Source organism: Fukomys damarensis, unplaced genomic scaffold (genome assembly GCF_012274545.1).
Source record: "Fukomys damarensis isolate Sample0158 unplaced genomic scaffold, DMR_v1.0_HiC HiC_scaffold_16, whole genome shotgun sequence".
Taxonomy (NCBI): Eukaryota; Metazoa; Chordata; class Mammalia; order Rodentia; family Bathyergidae; genus Fukomys; species Fukomys damarensis.
The window spans coordinates 135,658,810-135,679,760 of record NW_022900928.1 but is presented as its reverse complement, the minus strand read 5'-3'; the positions used below and the strand labels follow the sequence as shown (position 1 = coordinate 135,679,760).

At 51.7% G+C, this 20,951-nt stretch overlaps 1 protein-coding gene across 1 annotated transcript in view; it reads right to left on the bottom strand.

The window, feature by feature from the left end:
* Sned1 (sushi, nidogen and EGF like domains 1) overlaps positions 1–20,951 on the bottom strand; it is a 39,367-nt gene that overhangs the window by 9,912 nt on the left and 8,504 nt on the right. Inside the window, 18 exon segments of the mRNA XM_010606626.3 lie at positions 131–226; positions 1,502–1,584; positions 1,660–1,804; positions 2,829–3,110; positions 3,695–3,807; positions 4,591–4,774; positions 5,592–5,888; positions 6,218–6,331; positions 6,803–6,916; positions 7,757–7,870; positions 13,020–13,193; positions 13,437–13,550; positions 13,680–13,796; positions 14,017–14,133; positions 15,377–15,493; positions 15,980–16,093; positions 16,299–16,403; positions 16,636–16,761. Of these exon segments, the coding sequence (XP_010604928.2) occupies positions 131–226; positions 1,502–1,584; positions 1,660–1,804; positions 2,829–3,110; positions 3,695–3,807; positions 4,591–4,774; positions 5,592–5,888; positions 6,218–6,331; positions 6,803–6,916; positions 7,757–7,870; positions 13,020–13,193; positions 13,437–13,550; positions 13,680–13,796; positions 14,017–14,133; positions 15,377–15,493; positions 15,980–16,093; positions 16,299–16,403; positions 16,636–16,761 (2,526 nt within the window).

Below are 20,951 nucleotides of genomic sequence, written 5' to 3'. Positions count from 1 at the left end.
GCCCTTTGCTTTCCCGGGGGGGGGGGTGCTTGGCTGCCCCTTGGGCAGGTCCCGTGCTTCTAGACCCCTTGACATGGGATTCCTCACTCATGACCCAAGTGTAGTCAGTCCCCGCCTGCTGCTGACTTACTTTCTGTGTCCTTGTTGCTGCGCTCAGGGAGCTGGAAGGCCAGGTGGACCTGCTCAGGGACCTCCTCCGTGTTCTCCAGTGGCAAGAGGGTGGGTTCTGAGATAGCCAGGGGTGAACACAGAGCAGCCGCTTTGTGTCTAAGCCTGTCCTGGGATGGCCCTCTTGAACAGCTCCCTGATATCTGCCAATCCCCATGTGCCTCCTGTGGAGGATTAGGCCCCCTCCCTCCTGCCACCACTCAGCAGGACCCACTCCTGGCACTTTGAGGAGGCTCCAGTGGCTGCCTTTCCAGGCCCCACCCTTCCTACAGCTGACATAGTGGCCCGCTCCTTCCTGGGGTCAAATTCACTCTCCGTCCCTCCATCCCCTGCTTCTGGGGCTGCACCACTTCCTCCTCCTCCTCTCTGCTACTCTGTGCAGGCTGCACTCCCGGCCCCCCACTGCAAGTCACCTCTGTACCAGTTCTCACCTGTGTCCCTAAGCATTTTATATTTGCCATCATGGTTGAAGATCCTATGAGCTTTGCCCACCACTGGATGCCCCATAGGCAGCCCAACTATCCCTGGTCCTGTTCCCTTCACCACACATGGCAATGGTCTCTCCACTTCTTAGGGCCTGGCCCCCTGCCCTCTTCTGTCCTTTTGCTCCTCTCCCTCCCCTCTTCTTGGAGACTCACTGCATTGACAATCAAGTGCTCTGCTGAGGAACACTATGAGAACAGGTGCCTGGCCTTAGGTGGGAGGTGAGGTTGCTAGGATCTTTGTGTCAGAATCAGAGGAAGAGTCCTGGACCTGCCAGGTGAGCCAGGTAGGAAGGGTCTGGGCATCTGGGCTCATATGTCTGGTGCTGCTGGGCTGACCTTGGTGGGGACAGTACTTGAAACTGCACATGTCCTGTGGTGCTGGCCTGGTGGAGAGGCCAGGGACCTGCTCTGGGTAGTCCCACCCAGTGGGACTTTGCCTTCAGAATAGGACTTCTTAACTGAGTGCTAAGCCTCAGGTTTCTAGGACAGTGGCATGCACATGAATCACCCTCATACAAGGTGGCAGTTCTGGCTGGTTTCAGCACTTTTGGAAGCTCTCAGGCAAGGCTACTGGTCCAACTGTCAAACTCTGAGTAGCAAAGCATGAGACTGCCATAGCCTACTGTCTACTGTGTACTTAACAATACTTGGAGTCCTAACCTGGCAAGCAGATTGCATCTGCTTCTAAAGGCTTTACTTTTTACTTCCCTGGTAAGCCTTTTCTGCAGCCTGCATCTCTGGCCATGTGATGACAGTGTGGAGGCTCAACAGCTGGTTCCGCCCAAGGCCTTGGCTGACCTTTATGCCCAGGTTGTAGGGGACAAGGGGGAGTGGCAGTCAGTACTCACGTGATTTCAAGGTGACCGGTTTGCTGGGTGAGCCACCAAACCTGGCACTCACTCGTCCCCTTCCATCCACAAGCTCCAGGTACCTGTGAGAGCATGAGGTAGCAGGTCGCCATGGGTAGAGCACACCTTTGGACAAGGCTGGTGGCCAGGACAAGTACCTGGGAGGCTGGGTCAGTGTCTCAGTGATGCTGTGGTCATTGAGCAGGCGCAGCTCTGGCAGGCGCATGGGGGGTGGTCTGTTCTTGAGCACCCGGGGGTGGTGTCCTCCCTGGTGCCAGCGTCTGTCGGTGCTGTCCCTGGGGGCTGCAGAGCAGGCAGGTGGAAGGCAGTGGCCAGGGGGCTGGCCTGGGCTGCCCTTGCCCTGCCCGGCCCACACTCTTACTGCTTGGGGAGGGAGAGGTGCTGCTATCCACCTGAGAGGCCACGTCACCCACGGTGTCCCTTCTGCATTCAAGCACTGGCTGGACACAGGACCTGGCCCAGGTTACCTGGTCCACTCAGCATTCCTGGCAGCTGCCTCAGCCGAGGTCCCTCCCTGGCACAGGCCCAGAGAGGGAGGGCACGTTCCATCACCCCAGGGTGTCCTTCAGCTCTTGGTCCCCTTGCCCTGGCCAGTGAGGCACACAGAGCCCCAGCCTGCCTTTCTACCCAGCAGATCTGCCTGGAGCCATGCTGGGAGATGACAGAGCCAGGGAGTGGAAGGGAGCCCCTCTATCTTCAGGCTCTGATTTGTCTGGCTCTGCACTGGGCCTACGTTGTTGCCTGCCCTGTTCTGACCCTACAGACAAACGATGTTGTCACAACTGCTCTGAGAATGTAATCAGGAGCGTGTGAGGCCCTGGTGGATGTCAGCAGGGCCCTCTGCCTAGGGAACAGACACTGGTTCTTAGGGGTCTCCTAAGCTCTGTGCCCAGCTGCTCTCCTCCTCCTGTGCAGAGCACTCCTTCACCTTCCAGGCCCTGGGTCTCCTGGTCCCTCTCCATGCTCATGTCCAGCAGCTCCTGTGGGTTAGGCCAGACTGCAAGCCCACTTCGGGGTCTTCTCCCTGCTGCCTCCTTGGCACCTGCTACAGGGTAATGCCCTGTGCTCCTTGCCCTACCTGCTTGGGTACAGTGCAGGGGCGCAGCATAGGAGAGGCTGGGCATGCCTACTTGTCCAGAATGTCAGTGTCCATGGATGAGCCTATCCTTTCCCTTGTACAGACTGCACCCCCACACAGGCTTCTCCACGCTGCACTAGGCCTGTTCTCATTTCAGGTGAGGCTCCTGGATGGGGGCCCACACCCCCAGCACACCACTCCCCTGCCCCACCTGGCCAGGGCACTCACACGTGATGATGTAGAGGTGCGCAGGCTCACTGTGCAGCTGGCCCTGCTCTGTGCCCTGCACAGCTGTCACCGAGAGCTGGTATCGCCACCCAGGCAGCAGGTCGCGCACTGTGTAGGACACCAGCTTCCCATTGGGGACATAGCGGCTCTTGGTGCTCTGGCTGGTGGTCACGTTGATGACATAAGCCTCCAGCGACACTCCTGGTGTGGGGGCATCCCAGACCATGTGGGCAGAGGTGGCTGTGACACGGGCGGCAGTCAGATTTGCTGGTGGCAGGGGCCCTGGACAAAGCACGGACAGCAGAGAGAAGTGAAGGACAGGTGGAGTGCATCTTACGGACATAGCATAGACCCTGAGAGGTATTGCTGAGGTCTCCCTGGATGCCAGATCTGGTTATTGTGGATGACTGTACAGTCGTGGGATGGTGGGGAGAGGATAAAGGAGGCTCAGCCGGGAGGAGTCCCTGCCACATGGGCCTTCTGCTGCCTCCCTGAGGTGCTGTGTCTGAGGGACACCACTGTCCCTATGGGGGAGGTCCTGTGCAGACCACTACTCCTCATGGACCGCTGAGACATCCCTCTTGTTTACCTGTTCCTCCCTGTGCACTGCTGCCCACGTCCCACATACAGTGGGGAGGGTTGTGGGCTGGTGATACCAGGGAGTTTAAGCAGAGGGTGCCAGTCACATGGTCCCAGGGGCACCCTCAGCTGGGTGTGCTCTCAGGCCCTCTGCAGCAGCCCCTCCTAGTGGCCGATGGGAAGGGAACTTGGAAGGCCAGGGTCTTGGTTCCTGGCACAGGGACACTTGGAAGAGGCCAGAGCTCTAGGAGGATGTGGTGTGAACATGGAGGCTGCCGCCTACTTACGGGTCCAAACGTGCAGCTGTGCTGAGGCCCGGCTCTCCGTGGGCTGCTCCACTTCCCCAGGCCCACTGAGGGCAGCCACCCACATGGTGTATCTCCTTCCTGGCAGCAGGGCCCTGTAAGAGGGAGGAGGGCAGCGACATCTGGGGCCTGTGGCCAGCTTTGTGTGACCTGAGGAGGAGCCTGGAGCTCACCCCATACCCTCTCTGTATTGGGTCTTGGCTGTGAGAGCCACTTTGTGCCAAGTGCTCCTGGTGAGCCTGGCTGGGGTGTCTTGTGACCACCATAGGTGACACACACCCTCCTGGGACCCCCTGTGTTTCTTCTGTAGGCCACCTCAGACCATTCTTTGGGAGACTAGGACCATGGTCGTGAACCTATGGCATGTGTGTTGCAACTGGCTATTTGTTATCATTAAAAGCTCTGAAAGGCTCGCCACGACTGGGCTACCATGTGAATCAAGACAGGGAGCAGCAGGTCCTAGTGGAGACAGTGAAGGAGGAAGCACGGGCCTCTGCCTCCTGACCAGTACACTGCAGACTTGCCTGTTAGGTGACTGGCCTCCATCAGAATCTGTCAGTTTCAGCTTTTCATACAGCAGCCCCTGTGCTGACCTCACCTTTATCCTAACCCTTACCCTGCGGTTGTGTAGGGACCACAGGGAGCTGCTGACCAGACTCTTCCCTCCTCCCCTCTCTCCCCCAGAACTGCCTGCTCTGACTTCCCCTCAGGCTGGTGGCCACCATACAGGGTCCATTGTGGGGCCCTGGGCGAATCCCAGGCTGGCCCCAAGGGACAGACCCTAGAGCTGAGGTTGGCTCTCTGGGCCCCAGCCACGTCCAGGTTGGGGCAGCAGGCTCATGGACACAGGGAGCATAAGGCCCAGTGTCTCTGCTTACCCGAATGTGAGCTGGTCCACACTCCTGTCCACGTCAGTGGCTTGGGCCTCAGGAGCCTCTGGGTGGAGGATGGACACACGCACCCTGTTGACAGTGGCGTGATGGATCCTGTGCAGAGCCCAGTGCACTGAGATAGCATTGGCTGTCACGTTGGTGACCTCGAAGTCCTCCACAGGGTGGGGTCCTGGGGGCGGCAGGCTGCTCAGCAGATGCTGGCTCCTCCTTGCTCCCAGGTGAGGGGACTCAAGACAAAACAAGGGTCCATAGGGTGCAGGGGTCCCAGAGAGGCACCCTTCATCTGCCCAGCAGGGACTCGGGTAGAAATGCCTGGGTGCCTGATCTGGCGGTGGTAGTTGCTGAACAGCCACTATTGGCATGGCTCTAGGGCAGCCAGGCCTCCAGTTTTATCCCAGGTTAGCTGTGACAGGGGCATGCCAGACGGGTGCCTTCCGAGCCCAGTTAACCCAGGCACCACCACCCCTTTGTGCTGCTGTAATGGTAGACACCTGGGCATGGTTGGACAGTGCTGGCTCAGAGGTTTGAAACAGCATCGTCCTTGGGGACTACAGGGAAGGGGCACTTGTGACTTTAGTTCCCTGTGTCTCATGCCACTGCACAGACATTGGACAGGGGCTGGCTCCAGAGCCATTGGGTGGGCATGCAGAGTGGTCCCTCTCACACCCTGATGAGGGCAGGCTTTCTAAGCCCAGGGCAGCCCTCAGCTGCTGTGTAATTTCACGTGACTAGTCCCACAGCTCCAGGAGGGTGTCCCAGCAATGGCACTCTTGCTGGAATGCTCCCAGAGCTGGGAAAGGAGCCTCCCTGCTGCCACCAGCCTCCCTCCACCATGCCCCCTAGTCTAGACCCCCCAGCAGCTTCACTCGTGAAACCTGCAGGGCCAGCTGCCTGCCAGGCCACCCTCTTCCCTGTCCCTGTCCCTCGCTCATGCCCCTCCTGGAGCAGTGCCTGCCAGCTCCTCCCCAAGGGCTGGTGCCACTCACGTGTGCGGGTGAGCAGTGCTGCTGGCCGACTGATGTCGTTCTTGTTGTTGGTGTTGCGCTTGACCGAGAAGACAGAGATGTTGTAGGCCCGGCCAGGTGCCAGGACCCTCAGCTGGTGTGAGGTGTGGCTCCTATCCACAAAGTCTGTGCGGCGGTAGGAGCCATCGGAGGAGACGTAGGTGACGGCATAACCATCTAGCACCTGCCTGGCGGTGGGGCTGTCGGGGGGGCTCCAGGAGATGGAGACCCCACTCTCCTCCACTCTGTCCACCCTGAGGGCCGTTGGTGGGAGGAGCTCTTCAGGGTTCCAGCCAGGACACAAGGGAAGGGCATGGTCAGCTGCCCGCTGGGGAGCATGGCCCATCAGGTGCCTCCTCTGGTCCCTGGGGTTGGGCAGCTAGGCTGCTGTGGGCAGGGAGTCCTCTCCTTCCCAGGTTCCTTTCCTTGGCCTCCACTAACCCCCTGGAGGCTCCTGCCTCTGCACCCTGGCTGTGTTGATGCACTCCTCCCGCCTAGGTCAGGGCTGCCTGTGCCCTTGCCCTGGGGACTGCTCTAGGGAGGCCCCCAGGAAAGAAGAGTCATCCACCCCAGCTGCCTGTCTCCCTGTAGGTGCCTCATCACCTCACCTGTGGCACAGTCCTTGCCCGTGTAGCCCACTTTGCAGGTGCAGCTGTGGGACCCGTTGCTGGCTAAGCAGTAGCCGCGGCCCCCACAGGGGATGGAGAAGCAGGGGTCACTCACTGGTGGGGGGAGCAGAGAGTGTGGGGTTTTGATGCCTTCCTGCTTGGTGGGTACAGGGATGGTCCCATGACAGTGCCTGTGCCCTGATCCAGCCTCACCACATGCTGGACCCCCACCCAGGGCTCCTACCCTAGGAGGGGGGCTCTGGTGGGAAGAGGATGGTCCAGGATGACTGCAGTAGTACAGGGAATGCTAGATGGGGGGATCTACCATGGGTGACGTGGAAAGGCCTTGCCTGGAGGGTCCCCACTAGGGCTGATGGAGGGGCAGAGAGCTCAGAATGTGGGGCTGCAAGGAGTGTAGCTTGTCCAGAGGACGTGAAGCCATGGCCTGGGCATGTGGGGGTGAGGTAGGGCCCCTGGGGAGGAAGTTCTGTGGGTGCTTGGAGGCACCATCATGGGGCCAAGGGAATGAGGGGAAGGGCCATAGTTCTCAGGGAACAGCCTTTGGGGAGGGCCTGCTGCCCCTACCTGTCTCACAGTGATAGCCGAAGAAGCCCTCTGGGCAGACACACAGGTAGGCCCCGCCACCATTCTCACAGCGACCTCCATGCAGGCAGGGGCTGGAGTCACAGGCGTCCACCTCTGGAGAACACCCAGAGAGTTGGCCCGAGCTGGGCAGGGGCTTCTGGGAGAGGGAGGAGGGGATAGCAGAAGAAGGGATAGGGCAGCGAGGAGAGAGGCTGGAGGGGAGTGGGCAGCTTCCCTCCTTCTCAGGCAGCCACAGCCCTGGGTGTCCCTCTCCCTGGGTGGCTTGTCTGCCTGTGGCCTGGGCTCTACACGTGCAGATACCCATGGGGAGCCCCACCTGTCTCACAGTGGACTCCAACGAAGCCTGCAGGGCACTGGCAGATAAAGCCCCCAGGAGGTCCCTGCAGGAGGCTCCATTTCTGCAGGGCTGTGCCTGGCACTCATCCGTTTCTGTACAACAAGGTACCTCACTGACTAGACCCAGAGCCCCTACACATCCCTGAGATTCTGTGGCCTTGAGACTTCAGTCTGGGGGTCAGTACTTTGGACCCCACACTGGGTTCTGCAGCAGAGCCTGCATGCCCAGACTGCTCCTGCACAAATGGATACAGTGCCAAGCCTCCTTCCTTGGTGGCCAGCATCTCAGTCTCAGGGAGCACGGCATACAGGACCAAGGGCTGAGGGCCCGTCCAGCAGTCACATGCTGAATAGGCCTCCCCTCTGCTGGTGGGCAGCACCAGGCCAGCCGTCGGGGCTGAGACCTGCCCACCTCCTTGCCCGAAAAGGGCAAAGATGCTTATAAATCTCATCAGAGCTGGCATCAGCCTGAGGGAGCAAGCAGTGGCTGTGCTGGCTATCCAGACAGTGCTGTCTAGGGAAAAGAGTGGCTGGCAAGGTGGCCATGGCCAGGGGCCCACGTCTTCCACTGCCAACCCTGTGGGCCAGCCCTCTTACCCAGCTCGCAGTGGGCTCCCTCGTACCCTGCGCTGCAGAGACAGTGGTACCCCGCGGTGTGGCTCTGGCAGGAGCCCCCATTCAGGCAGGGCTGAGAACGGCACTCGTCCACTTCTGGGAGAGAGGAGAGACCCAAGAATAAAGCCACATGGCAATTACTAAGGCAGAAATGAGATCTGAGGAGTCCAAGTCCACGCCATCACCTGGGCCCTCCAAAAGGCCAGATCCAGGGCTGGATCCCCGGGAGGGGAGGGATCGGGCCTGGGCTGTGTCTGTCACAATCACCTCCAGGCCTCTCAGAAGACACTGTGAGATTTAATGCCTATGACCATCAGTAGACAGGCCAAGGGGCTTGGCAGGATGTCTCGTGTCTGGTCTTGCCATTTCTATACCTAGCAGTTGTGTGAAACCAGTACCTTTGGGAGTAGTTTCAAAAGTTTCACCATTGATTTCTTTTAGACCAGAGTTGTACTCCTGAGTTTAAATGTCTAATTTCCATGTCCAGAAAGTAAGTAAATTAATGATAATGACCTACAAGCATCTGGGACTGGCTCCCAGCCCCAACCTGGAGCCTAAATATTAGGTGCTCACCTTCTCCTCCTGGGATACCAACTTCTGTAGTTGTCACTTCTTTGCCTTTTTCAAATTAGTTTTTAAATTTTATAAATTGCCTGTACAATATATGGTACTTGTTGAGTCTTATTAATAGAGTTCACAACATCTACCCTTTTCCACTTAACACTTTTATTACTAAGAGATCTCTGTGTTGTTTGGGGTCACAGCACTTCATGATGTTCGCTGCTGTGTGATATTCTCTCACGAGTGCTTCTTACTTCTGGTGGGCACTGTGTTGGTTCTACAGTTCTCTGTACATGTTCACATCTCCTAGTGTGAATGTACAAGATTTACTTAGTTATACCTAGAAGTGGAACTGTGGGACTCAGGCTGTGCTGATGGTGAACTGTACAGGAAAACTACTGAATTATTTTCAAAGTGCTTATGCCAGCTCCAATTCCCACAGCAGTTTATAAATGATCCTGCAGACTCATGCACTCGCTAGGGTAGGCTGCTTAGTTGTTAGAATTTTTTTTGTTTTGTTTTTGTTTTTGGTACCGGGGATCGAGTTTAGGTCCTTGCACTTGCAAGGCAGGCAGGTGGCAGAACCGCTGAGCTAAATCTCTGGTCCCTGTTAGAATTTTGCCAACCAAATGTACCTTAGACTTGCATGTTTCTATTTACTAATGAAGTAGAATATTTCTTTTTATTTCCTTGGCCTTATGTATGTCTTCTTCCATGGACTGCCTGTTCATGTTTTGCCTATTTTCCTATTGGGTTATTTTTTTCTTACTGATTCATTGGTGTTCTTCATATAGTTTTATAATCTGTCATATATACACACATTATACATATACACACACATAATACTCACCTATACATACACACACACACACACACACACATGTATAGAGAGATATGTTTGTATATATCCATTTGTATGCACACTCCCAGGTTCTAGCTTGTATTTCATTTTCTTCTTTAGGAGTTAGGGGTTTAAGTTCCTAATTTTTACACAGTCAGGTTGGTCCATTTATTTCTTTTTATAGTTTTTTTTTGGTGACTTCTTCTACTCAAAAGTTAAGATATTTACCTGTATTTTCCATACAAGATTGCGTAGTTTTAATTCTAAGACTAATCCATCTGGAATTAATTGACACATATGGTGAGTAGGGGATAAATATTTTTCCAAGTGCATAACCATTTTGTTGTAGCAATCATGCATATTTTCTTGTATGCTTTTTTTGAAATTCATACTTTGCAACTTTTATGCTTATGACTATAATTCATCTCACATATTGAAAGTTTATCTTTTATTTGTTGTACTATTGTATATAGTACAATGACCATAAGTAGGATATGGGAATCAAATTCCTGCCAGAGTCTTCTGCAGCCTACGGCTCTGCTGGATGTGGGTTGGGAGCCTGGCATGCAGACTGGTGGGCGTTCACTGTCTTCCTCTTAGTGCTGCTTTTCATGGACAGCCTAGTTTTTTTGAGAGTGGTGCTAGTGTTCTAGCTTTCTGATTTTTGTTCACCTGATACTGTTCTTGACTTTACTTTTGGTCTATGTCCTTATATTTTCAGAGTATCTCTTGTGATGGCATATAGCTCTTTTTTTTTTTTTTTTTTTTTTTTTTTTTTTTTTTTGGTACCAGGGATCAAACTTGGGACTTAACACTTGTGAGGCAGGCAGCAGAACCACTGAGCTAAATCCCCGGCCCTGTATTTGTATTTTTTCTATCATAATGTTTTTGTTTTTTTGAGACAGGGTCGCACTCTAGTTCAGGCTGGCCTTGATCTCACTGTGTATTCTAGGCTGGCCTCAAACTTGCAGCTATCCTCCTGCCTCAGCCTCTCAAGTGCTGGGATTATAGGTTTGCCCTGGCCCTCATAATTCTTTTCAGTATTCCTATGTGCCATTTCCCCCTGATTTCCTTTTCTCCTTTTAGATAGTGATAAGCCTTGCCAATAGGTAATAACTTCCCTTTCTCTTACCTGAATTTGCTTATGGTTTAAGTATTCCATCTGAAAAAAGGACTTTTTCTACTAAGTCTCTCAGGCTATGTATGCATGAGAATGTTTATTATCTCCCATATTTGAATAATAATATGACTGGATACACATTTTTGGGTCTTAACTTTGTTTATTACAGTATTTGTCCTGTTTAGGGTTTGTTGAGCTTCTTGGATCTACAGGTTGATGTATTCCTTCATTTTTAGGAAATGCTCAGTAATTATCTCTTCAAATATTTCTTTTGCCAATTCTGTCCTGTATTTCTGGGACTTCAGTTTGGGGGTTATTTGCTATTGTCCTGCAGATACCTACCTGACCTCTATCTTATTTTGAAATTCATTTTTTCATAGTTCGTAACTCATCTTAAAATTAAATTGTCTCTCTTACCTGCAGTTTAGATAATTTTATTGTCCTGGCTTGTGAATTTTTCTGTTGTATCCTTTCTGTTACTAAACCTAATTTATTCATTTCAAATATTTTATTTTCAGTTTTAGAATCTCTATTTTTCCTCCTCCTTGTCTTCCTCATCTCCTCCCTTTTCCCTTCCCTTCCCAGTGCTGGGGATCAAACGTAGGGCCTTGCATGTTCTGGGCAAGTACTCTCTTACTGAGCTACAGCCCCAGGTTGGTTTTGTTACTTTTAAAACTCTTCCTTTCTCCTCACATTCTCTATTATCTTGTCCATTTTGTTTCTCTTTTCCTTTGCTTTCCTTAACACATTTACACTGGCATTTTAAAGTCCTTGTCTGCAAATTCCAACACTGAGCAGCTGTAGGCAGACCTGTTTCTGTGGACTGTTTCTCTTCTAGAGCATGTGTCATAATTTCTTGCTTCTCAGACACAAAGTGTAAAAGAAAAGTAGAGACCCAAGTAGGATGCCCTTCTCCTGGGCACACGTGCTCTGTCCTCTGTCACTGTACTTGGGCAGAACCTCAGGTGCTCAGCACTTGGTCTGCACCTCGGCAGCTCAGTTGCTGTGCATGCCTCACAGTGCTCAAAGCATGCTTGATTTCTCTAGGTCCTCAGGGCACCTGCCCTTGCTGTTCTGGGGTCTAGGGACAAAAGCACCACCAGCCTTTCTTGCCTAGGAAAGGTCTGCCCACATTTCCTGAATGCTCAGCTCTTGACAGGTTAACAGCTGGGATTCCTGAGGCCTTGTGGGCTTTCCTGGATGTTACAGTGAGAGTGATGGTCTCCACCCTAACCCAGTGGATCTCCTTTTATTTAAAATCACCTTTCTGTCATCTGACAGTGAGGTTGCTGTCGAGAAATCTGATGCCAGTCTGATTCCAGTCCTTTGGTAGGTGATCTGTTTTTCCCTCTGGTTATTAAAATTTTCTATTAGTTCATGACATCCTTACATTTTACTACACCATGTTTCCTTTTTCTTCTGTTTGAGGTTCTTAGGGCCCTTCTGACCTGTCATTCATCTGTCGCTCTGGAGCTGAACTCCATAGCTGCTCAGAACTTCTGTCCTTAACATCTGCTTTTCTGTTCTCTGTGGGTGCCTTCGCCTTGGTGAGAGCACAGGTGTTCCACCGCAGAGCTCTTCTGCATCCCTCTTCATCTGTATCCACTTACAAAGTATGATTGGTATTTTAACTCTCATAGTTCTTAACCCTTTTAAAGAAGATTTTCTTTGAAAAAACATTGATCTTATTTTGTATGGGCAACACAGTGTTCACTTTTATATGCCTGTCACTCTGTGTGGCAGAATGTAAAGTACGTATAACATGAGACATGCATGTCATTCTCTGCTGCTGTTCCCTCTTCTGGGCTCCTGCCTTCAGTGGTGGCTTCTCTCTGGACTTCAGGCTACAACTCCCTGAGGTGGATATGCTTCTCAGGGTCCCTGATGTCTGGCTGGGGTGCCCCTGTCTTCTGGGGGAACTGGATTTTTACCTGGCAATGGCTGGGAGAAGCAGCACTCAGAGGGGTGGGCCCCTGGCAGCTCCCACAAGCCCTAGGCTTGGAAGGACAGGAGAGGACAGATGCTTCATGCCAGGTGGTCCTCCCATCCCAGAATCTGGCAGCTTTTACTAGGCAGGGCTGACAGGTGGGCAGGGCTTTGTGGACATTTGGGAGACAGCAAAGCACTATGCTCCATTCACCTCTGGATGCTGTCATCTCACCCCTAAGCTTATTTAAAAATCTTTGTTTTCTAAAGCCTGTACGAATGTCACACAGCTTTCCATTGAGCAGAGTGTGCATGCTGTGGTTCACTGCAACACACCTACCCTTGAGTTAAGGAACCCCATTTCCAGGGCATTAGGCCAGACACGCACCCCGAGCTCTGGTGGAGTCCTGAGGCAGCTCTTGGGAGCAGTGCCCCTCCAGTGCCATGTGTGGGGGTCCTGATCAAGTGCAGATTCTGGTTCCATAGGCCTGGGTGGGAGCAGGAGTAGGAGACAGCCCTGGGCCCAGATCTGCCTATTTAGGACTCTGTACCTGCACAACATCATGGCCACAGTTGCTCTATCTGTAGAGTGTTTGGCCCCTGCTCTGGGCTGTTCTAGGGACAGGAGAGCCCAGAATGAGAATCGTCCAGAGCCAAGATGACATGCCCACTGTATTGCCATAGGATTTCCAGCCTTGATCCACAGAGGGCTCAGCCCTTTGTTTCTCCGTGTGGCTGGGTGATACGTGCATGCAGGCCCTGCCCACCCCATCCCACCCAAGGGCCCACAGAATCACCGAGGCACTGAGGAGGCTGGCTCCAGACACCCTGTGGCTGGCAGACACGGAAGTGGCTAGGGGCATTCAGGCTGTAGCCATGGTCACACATGTACAGGGCCACAGAGCCCACGTGAGTCCCATTGAAGTGCATTGAGGCATGTTCCACCTCCTCAGGCCGGCCGCAGTCCACCTCTGCAAGGGCACAGAAAACTCTCTGAGCTGTGGGCCCTGCCGAAGCCCTGCCCACTGCTCCATCTGACCTGCTTGCAGGGCCCAGTTAGAGCCCAGCTCTTGCTACTTCCCATCCGGGGTAAGGTGCTGAACTTCAGGGAGTTGGCCACTTCTGAGTCTTCCTCTTCCCACCCCTGCCCTTCCTTGCTCTTAGGGACTCAGGAAGAAAACTTGTACCCACAGCTCATCCCTCAGGTCTCTCACCTGCCTGGCACCGGCGTCCTGTGAACCCTACTTGGCAGCGACAGGAGAAATCTGTGCCCAGATCCTCACAGGTTCCCCCATTCAAACATGGGCTCCGGAAGCAGGGGGATGGGACTGCAGAAATGCAAGAGTCCCCATCACCGTGGGGTATCCTGCCTCCTGCCCCTGCAGGCCTGGGCCAGCTCCACCCATGCAGACTGTTTTACATGTGCAGAGGACAGTGTCCCTGGTGCCCCAGCCTACCTGTCTCACAGTGCCGTCCAGAAAAGCCTGGAGGACAGTCACACTTGTATTTGCCAATGTAGTGGAAGCAGGTGCCACCATTGTGACAGGGGCCAGAGGCGCATGAGTCTGGTTTCCCTGGAAGCAAAAGATATCCAGCAGGGTCAGGTGCCACAATTTGCTGCCCCTCCCCAATTTTCCAACACCCCAGGCTGGTGGTCCTCATGAGCATGTTCCTGAGAAAGAGATGCATGGTGGTCAGGCTGAGGGTCAGGGCTTGTTTTCCTCCCAACACTACCCAGCTGGCCCAGCCCCAGCTCAGGCCTTGCCAGTCACCCCCTCCACCCTGGGGCCGCACCGATCTCACAATGCCTCCCGGTGAAGCGGTAGGGGCAGCTGCAGTGGTACTCGCCACCTGCCTCCTTGCAGGTGCCCCCGTTCCGGCAGGGCCCTGAGCTGCACAGGTGTGGTCGGGCTGTGTGGAAGGACAGAAAGGTGTGAGTGAACCCTGGCCAGCCTGCTGGGTGCACAGGGCCGTGTTGCCCACATGTCTTCTCAGACCCCTGGCATGGGGCAGGCCCAGCAGGGGCCTCACTGAGCTCCAGGCCCAGTGCAGCTGGGGCCACCCCAGAAGGCGCATGCAATGTGGGGAATTGCAGTCTGCAGATTCCCACTCAGCCTCTGGGGTGCTCTTCTCTGCTCCAGATTCTGAGCAGACCTGGCTCTCCTGGGGAAAGCTGCACAAGTGTTCCTCCTTCCCATCATGGTGCCTGGCATTTGATCATAGGACACCCAGCTGCAGCTGATGTCAGCATCTACTGCAGTTAGTGCAGGCTTTGTGTTTCCTGCTCCTGTGCTCGCTTGGGTGCATCCTCTCTAGGTCTCAGTATTTTCTGTGCCCCAAGGAGCTCAGGTGCTGTGAGGCAGCCACTTACTTAAAAGTGTGAACCCTGTGGCAATCAATACATGAGACACATCTGTCTCCACATTGGGAGCTCTGCAGCAGTTTCAAGAACCTTTGGAGCCCCTCTCCTATACTGGGGTTGTCAGCCTTTGTCAAGGAGGAGAGATGCTGTGGGCAGACTCCTAGGTGAGGCCATGATGGTCCTGGCTTCCCAGACAAACCCGGGCTGTGGTATCAGCAAAGTGGGTTTGCGGAGTATATCTTCCAGCTGCTGGGAGCCAGTCCTGGAGATGCCTGGGCCAGGACAGTACTCCTGCCTGCCATGTGCTCGCCAAAGAATACATCCTGAGTGGGCAAGTGTTTTAACATATCTACATTATTCACGCTGAAGTAGATTTAACAAAATCCTAATGGAGTTAGGTTGTTTTATTATTTTTTAAAATAAATTCCCTATCAATCTAAAATCTGTTTGGGAAAACGCTGAACCCAAAATGAAGCCTGTTGTAAGGAATGCAGATAAGAATAGGGAATGAAAACAACAATCAAGTCGGTGAGGCACTGCCCGAGTAAGTGGAAGAGAACAGCAGCACCGCAAGGGTCAAATAAAAACCGGAGAGGGAGGGCCCTGGCCGGAGAGGAGCCGGCCTCCACCCCGGCGGGCAGGCAGGCGCTCTCCAGGGTGCTGACGCGGGGTCCGCCCTTCTGGCCCAGGATTTCCCCCAGCCCCGCACCCCCCGTAGGAGCCCTGGGTCTGCCTCCCGCAGTTCCAGACCCTACCTGCCTCCACCCCGCAGGCGTGCCTTTCTCCGCGCACCTTTCTCGCAGTGCCTGCCGTGGAACCCGCGCGGGCACTCGCACGTGTAGGAGTCGTCCTGGGCATCACAGGAACCTCCGTTGAAGCAAGGGTCCGAGTCGCAGGGTGATGGCAGGGCTGGGGATGGGGAGAGGGTGGTTCTGGAGCGTGTGCCTGCCAGGATCACCCAGGCAGCCATCTGGGACCCGACACTTAAAATGCACTCCCAGGGCGTCTTGACTCCTCACAAGGCCTCTAAGGCCCCTCCTTGGAGTATCTCTCCTGATTTTCGCAGAAAGCACCACTGATGTGTGACACACACATGTCTTTGTCAATGTCAGCATCGTTATATATGATTACACATCACATATGTGATCATCTTTACACTAACAGTTACACAGTAGCAGAGGTGACTACAAATAATTATGTATGCACTATGTATTGAATAGTTTGGGCTTCAGGCTGAGAGAAGAGATGGCCAGGTCAAAGTGCTGTCTCACCTGGGACCCCAGGACATCCCTCCTATCTTATAGGTGTGTTGTGGCCAGAGACCCCTCCACCTGCAGCTGCATACCTCCCTTCCCTTCCCTCCCCAGTCTCTGGCAGGGGTCCTCAGCCACTCACAGTGGCTGATGTTGTGATCTGTGTGGCAGACGCAAAGGTAGCTCCCACCGTACTCCATGCAGTAGCCTCCGTCCGGGCACTGGGTGTTCATGTTGCAAGGTGTGGCTGTAACCTCTGTGGAGAGAGGAGGAAGGCCCCCCTTGTTCCCTGATCCTCTTCCTGGTGATCTTGTGTCCTGATGAGGGTGGGGGTGACCCCACCAGAGTGACTGATGGGGCACTCCGATGGGGGCCACGGGTCTGAACCATTCATACCCTGTTATAGGGACACTCAGGGACAGGACATGTGGGTGCCCACTCCCCCAGCCTCAGGCACCTACCAAATTCACAGAGGAGCCCAAAGAAGCCTGGAGGGCACTGGCAGAGGGTAGAGTTGGCACCCAGGCATCTGCCTCCATTGCGGCACTCACAGTCACTGTGGGTTCCTGCCATGGAGTGGAGATGTCTGTGTGGGGGTCCAGGAAGATGGACCCTGCCCAATCCTGGCCGCCCTCCCATAAATGTGATAGTGCACACACACTCAACACTCTGAATGCTTTCTCTGGTGGGTCTCCTACATGCACAACCCATGGGAGGACCCTTCCTGGTTCTGCTGCCACACACAGGCCCCGGGTCTCCCGCCCCACTCCGGAACGACACCCAGCAGTCCTGACGCACTCTCCCTACAGTCCAGGCCCATGAAGCCTTCTGGGCACTCGCACACGTAGCCCTGATCTGCATCCACACATGTGCCCCCATTCTGGCAAGGGGCTGAGAGGCAGGCATCGGGCACTGGGTGGCTTCCTGCAAGAAAGAGAATGGTCACCAGAGGATACAGGGGTGGGAGATTTTGAACCTGGGTGAGGAGAAGCAGCTGCCCAGGTCCCACCACACCTGTTGTCTCCACCTTAGTTCCCAGTGCCCAGTAGATGTCAAGGCAGAAGTTTTCCCAGAAATTGGTTTCTAGCTGCTCTGCCTCCTGAAGCTCAGCTCCTAGGCTCCTTCTTTGGAAAGAACCAGCTGTCTGAGAGGCCCACCAAAAGCGGTGGCCTCTAGAAATTCCTACTGGCAAGATACTTGGGTTCCACGTACCTATTGATGGCTTTTACTTTGCTGTGGTAAAAAAAACAGTCTTCTTCAATTACTGAGCCTATTTTTTAAAAATAAATGTTTTATCTCATCTCCTCAAGCCCCTCCACTCCCTATATATAAAAGCTTTGTTTCCATTTTTTCCCCTCTATTTTCACTTTTTTTTTTTCAGCTTTGAGTTTATTGGTACATTTTAGGGATACAGTACAGTTACATTCATTGTTGGGATCTTGTACCTCTACATGACAGGTTATTTTTACTTTTTTTCTTGTCACTTCCTTCCTCTCTCCCTCCTCCCTTGTGCCCCTTCCCATTTGAAAACTTTCTGTTCCCTACATTATACGACTCAGTCGTTATTTCCACATTCAGTTTCTCACACCAGAGAATGTGGTATTTAAACATGTGTCCAATTTATTTCACTTAAGAGTATGGTCTCAAGGTCCATCCATTTAGCTGTAAATGTGTGAAGCCCTTCCTTCTTTATGGCAGAGAGTATTCTGTTGTATAAAGAAACCCACATCTCTATCCACTCATCAGTTGAGGGGAATTTGGGCCATTTCCAAGATTTAGCTATTACGAACTGTTGAGCCTCATTGGTTGATTGATTGTGCTGCTTGGGATTGAACCCAAGGTCTTCACACTGAGCTACATCTCTAGCTCTTTTGTAATATTTTATTATGAGACAGGGTCTCATTAAGTTGCCCAGACTGGGCTTCCACTTGAGACTCTCTTCCTCAGCCTCTCAGTGCTGTCATGTGTTATGGTTCACAGTATGACCTATCATTGTGATATTCTGTGAGCACTTGAATGTTCAGCACTCTTTAAATGTCTGTTAGGACAAGTTCAAGTGTAAGCCTTATCAATTTTCTGTTGAGTTCTATGAATTACTGCAGTTTCCACCTGTAAGTATAGGTATATGTTTCTCCTTGCAGTCTGCCAGCATTTGCCCCACCTATTTTTAAGACATGTTAGTAGGTGTTAGGAGGTGCAAGTGTGTTTAGAGTATGTCTTGATGAACTGACCTCTTGATATTATAAAAGGTTCCTCTTCCTTCCTGCTAGTGTTTCTTACTCTAAAGTTCAAGTTACCTGATATTAAAGTAGCCACTCCAGCCTTCTCCTGGTTAGTGTTTTGCCAATGTTTCTTATTTAAAAACTTCTTCATGTACTTTCAAAGTCTATCTTTGCATATTAGTACACAGTATAACTGGTGTGACTTTGGTGTACAAGTTATGATTTAGCATATGGATAGGTATGTGGAACCCTGGCCACAGTCATCTCATGACCCCATGTCCTCATTCCTCATAGTCTCAGACCCCTGCCACCCCTGAACCCCTATTACTGGCCTGCTCACCACCATGGTGCTGCCTTTGTTTTTTCAAGATAGGGTCTTGCTATGTAATTCAGACTGGCCTTGAACTCACTATGTAGCCCATGCTGGCCTTGAACTCACAACAAGTCTCCTGCCTCAGCCTCCTGAGTGCTGGGATTACAGATGTGCACTACTTCATTTGGCTTATGGTGTTGGCTTTTCAGAGACACCCTGTAAGTAAAACAGCACCATGAGGTTTTGATCTCACATCTCCCAAAGGCTCCCATGTTGAAAGCCTGGGCCTGAGGTGATGGTGTCATTGGAGGTGTTGAAAATTTAGGAGTGGGGCCCAGTGGGATGCACCCTTCCTTCTCTTTCTCTTTGCTTCCTGGCTTCCAGGTGGTGAGGATCTTTCCTCTATCATATCTCCTGCCATGACGATCTAGTTTGCCATGAGCCCACTGATAGACCAGGCTTGGACCTTCTCCTGACCTCTTGTCTGTGGTGTAGTTCACTTCTGGTCTCAGATGGCTCTGAGTCCAGCAAGATTTTGTTTGTAAATACAGACAAGCTGATTCTAAAATTTATATGAAATATAAAAGGACTTTGAATAATTAAAACAATTTTGAAAAAGAATCAATGTTGAGAAATTGCACTATATATATATTTTTTTTTGGTACCAGGGATGGAACTCAGGACTTTGGGCTTACAAGGCAGGCGCAGTGCCACTGAGCTAAATTCCTGGCCCGAGAAATTGCACTATTAAGTATTAAGGTTTGCTATAAAGCTACAGTGACGAAGACCATGTGTTATTGCCAAAAGTCTCCTTTACATAGATCAGTAGGATAGGAGAGAGATTCTGAGGGGATACCAGAGAAAAAAAACGTGGTAAACTTGCCACCTGCCAGGTGCTTCTTTAAGGTACATCTTCCCCAGATTGCTTCTATTTACTTTCTAGAGGCCGTACTTTCTGTCCAGGCCTTGCAGCTGCATCCAGTGGAGACAGGCTGGAGTGTGCATCCTCTGCCTCACCAGAAACCCTCCTGCTGCTGTAGAGTGAGCTGCACCTTTGTATGTGGGGTGGGTTTCTTCTGACTCAGCCTTTCAACTGACCAGTGTGCTTAAGCTTTTTACATTTTAATGTTGCTTCAGGAATGAACATCCTCTTGATGTTCTTTTTGTTTGTCCTATTTCTCTGTTCCTTTAGTCTTCTTTTCTTGCCTCTGGATTGAATGTTTTTAGGATCCATTCTACCTTGACAATTGGTTTATTGGATATAACTTTATTTTTAAAAATTATTGCTGTATCACTTACAGTATTTATCTTTGTACCACTTCAAACAATATTATACCACTTTCTATGAGAACTTTATAATAATATATTTTCATTTCTCCCTATCTTTTATGCCAGAGGTTGACCATCTATGGCCCACAGACTGAAACTCACCTGCCATCCATCTTTAACAATAAAGTTTTATTGATATGCAGCCACACCCTTTATTTGTGTACTGTCTACAGCTAGCTGTTCTCACACTGCAACCACAGAGCTGGGCAGCTGCGTGGCTTGCAAGGCCCAGAGTATTTTCTGGCTCTTTACAGAAAAAATATATTTTATTTCTATATATGCTGTCACTTTATTTTTAAAATAAAAATGGTTTTAAATTTATCTTTAAAGAGTTCTTTAAAGAAAAAGTCTCTTACCCATATTTGGTAATTTCTAACACCTCACTGATTAGATACAAGTTTGTAATATTTTTCTTCTGTCTCAATAATTTCCTTTATCATTTTTACAACACAAGTATGCTCATAAATTCTCTTGGTTTTTGTGGGGGAAAAACCCCTTTCACTTTAATTTCTGAAAGGTGGCTTTGCTAGGCAGTATATCAATGCTTTAAAGATGTCACTTCAGCATCTCCTGGTGTCATGGCTTCTGATGAGCATTCTGTTGCCATTCTTGCTGGTCTAGAGGCATGTGATGTGACCTTTTTCTCTATTGCCTTTTCTTTTCTTCTTGGTGGTACTGGGTATTGAACTCAGGGAGTAATGACCTGCACTCACTACACTTAGGGTCTTGCTAAGTTGTCCTGGCTTGATTTGAACTTGCACTCCTGCTGCCTCAGCCTCCTGAGTAGATGGGATAACAGGTGTTCAACATGCCCTACCTGCAGCATGGAATTGTCCTCCTTGGTTTACGACTCAGAATGGATCAGAACAGCTTGTCTCCAGCACTGAGGCGGCATAGCCCAGGAATCGCTCAGCTGCAGGTATGGCCTGGCCTTTGGGGTTGGGTAGTGGCCAGATGTTAAAGGGGTTTTACTGTTTTTTCATACTGTGCTTCCTTCTTTTCTTTTTAACTGGGATCAAACTCAGGACTTTACAAGGCAGGTGAGGTGCCACTGAGCTGCATCCCTGGCTCTTCACACTGTGCTTTCTGATCTCCAACTGGCATTTCACTGATCAAGAAGTCCTAACCAGCATTTAAAACAATATGAAGCAGGGGCCGGGGATTTAACTCAGTGGTGCCAAAACCTGCCTCGCAAGTGCAAGGACCCAAGACTAATCCCTGGTACCAAAAAAAAAAAAAAAAAAAAAAAA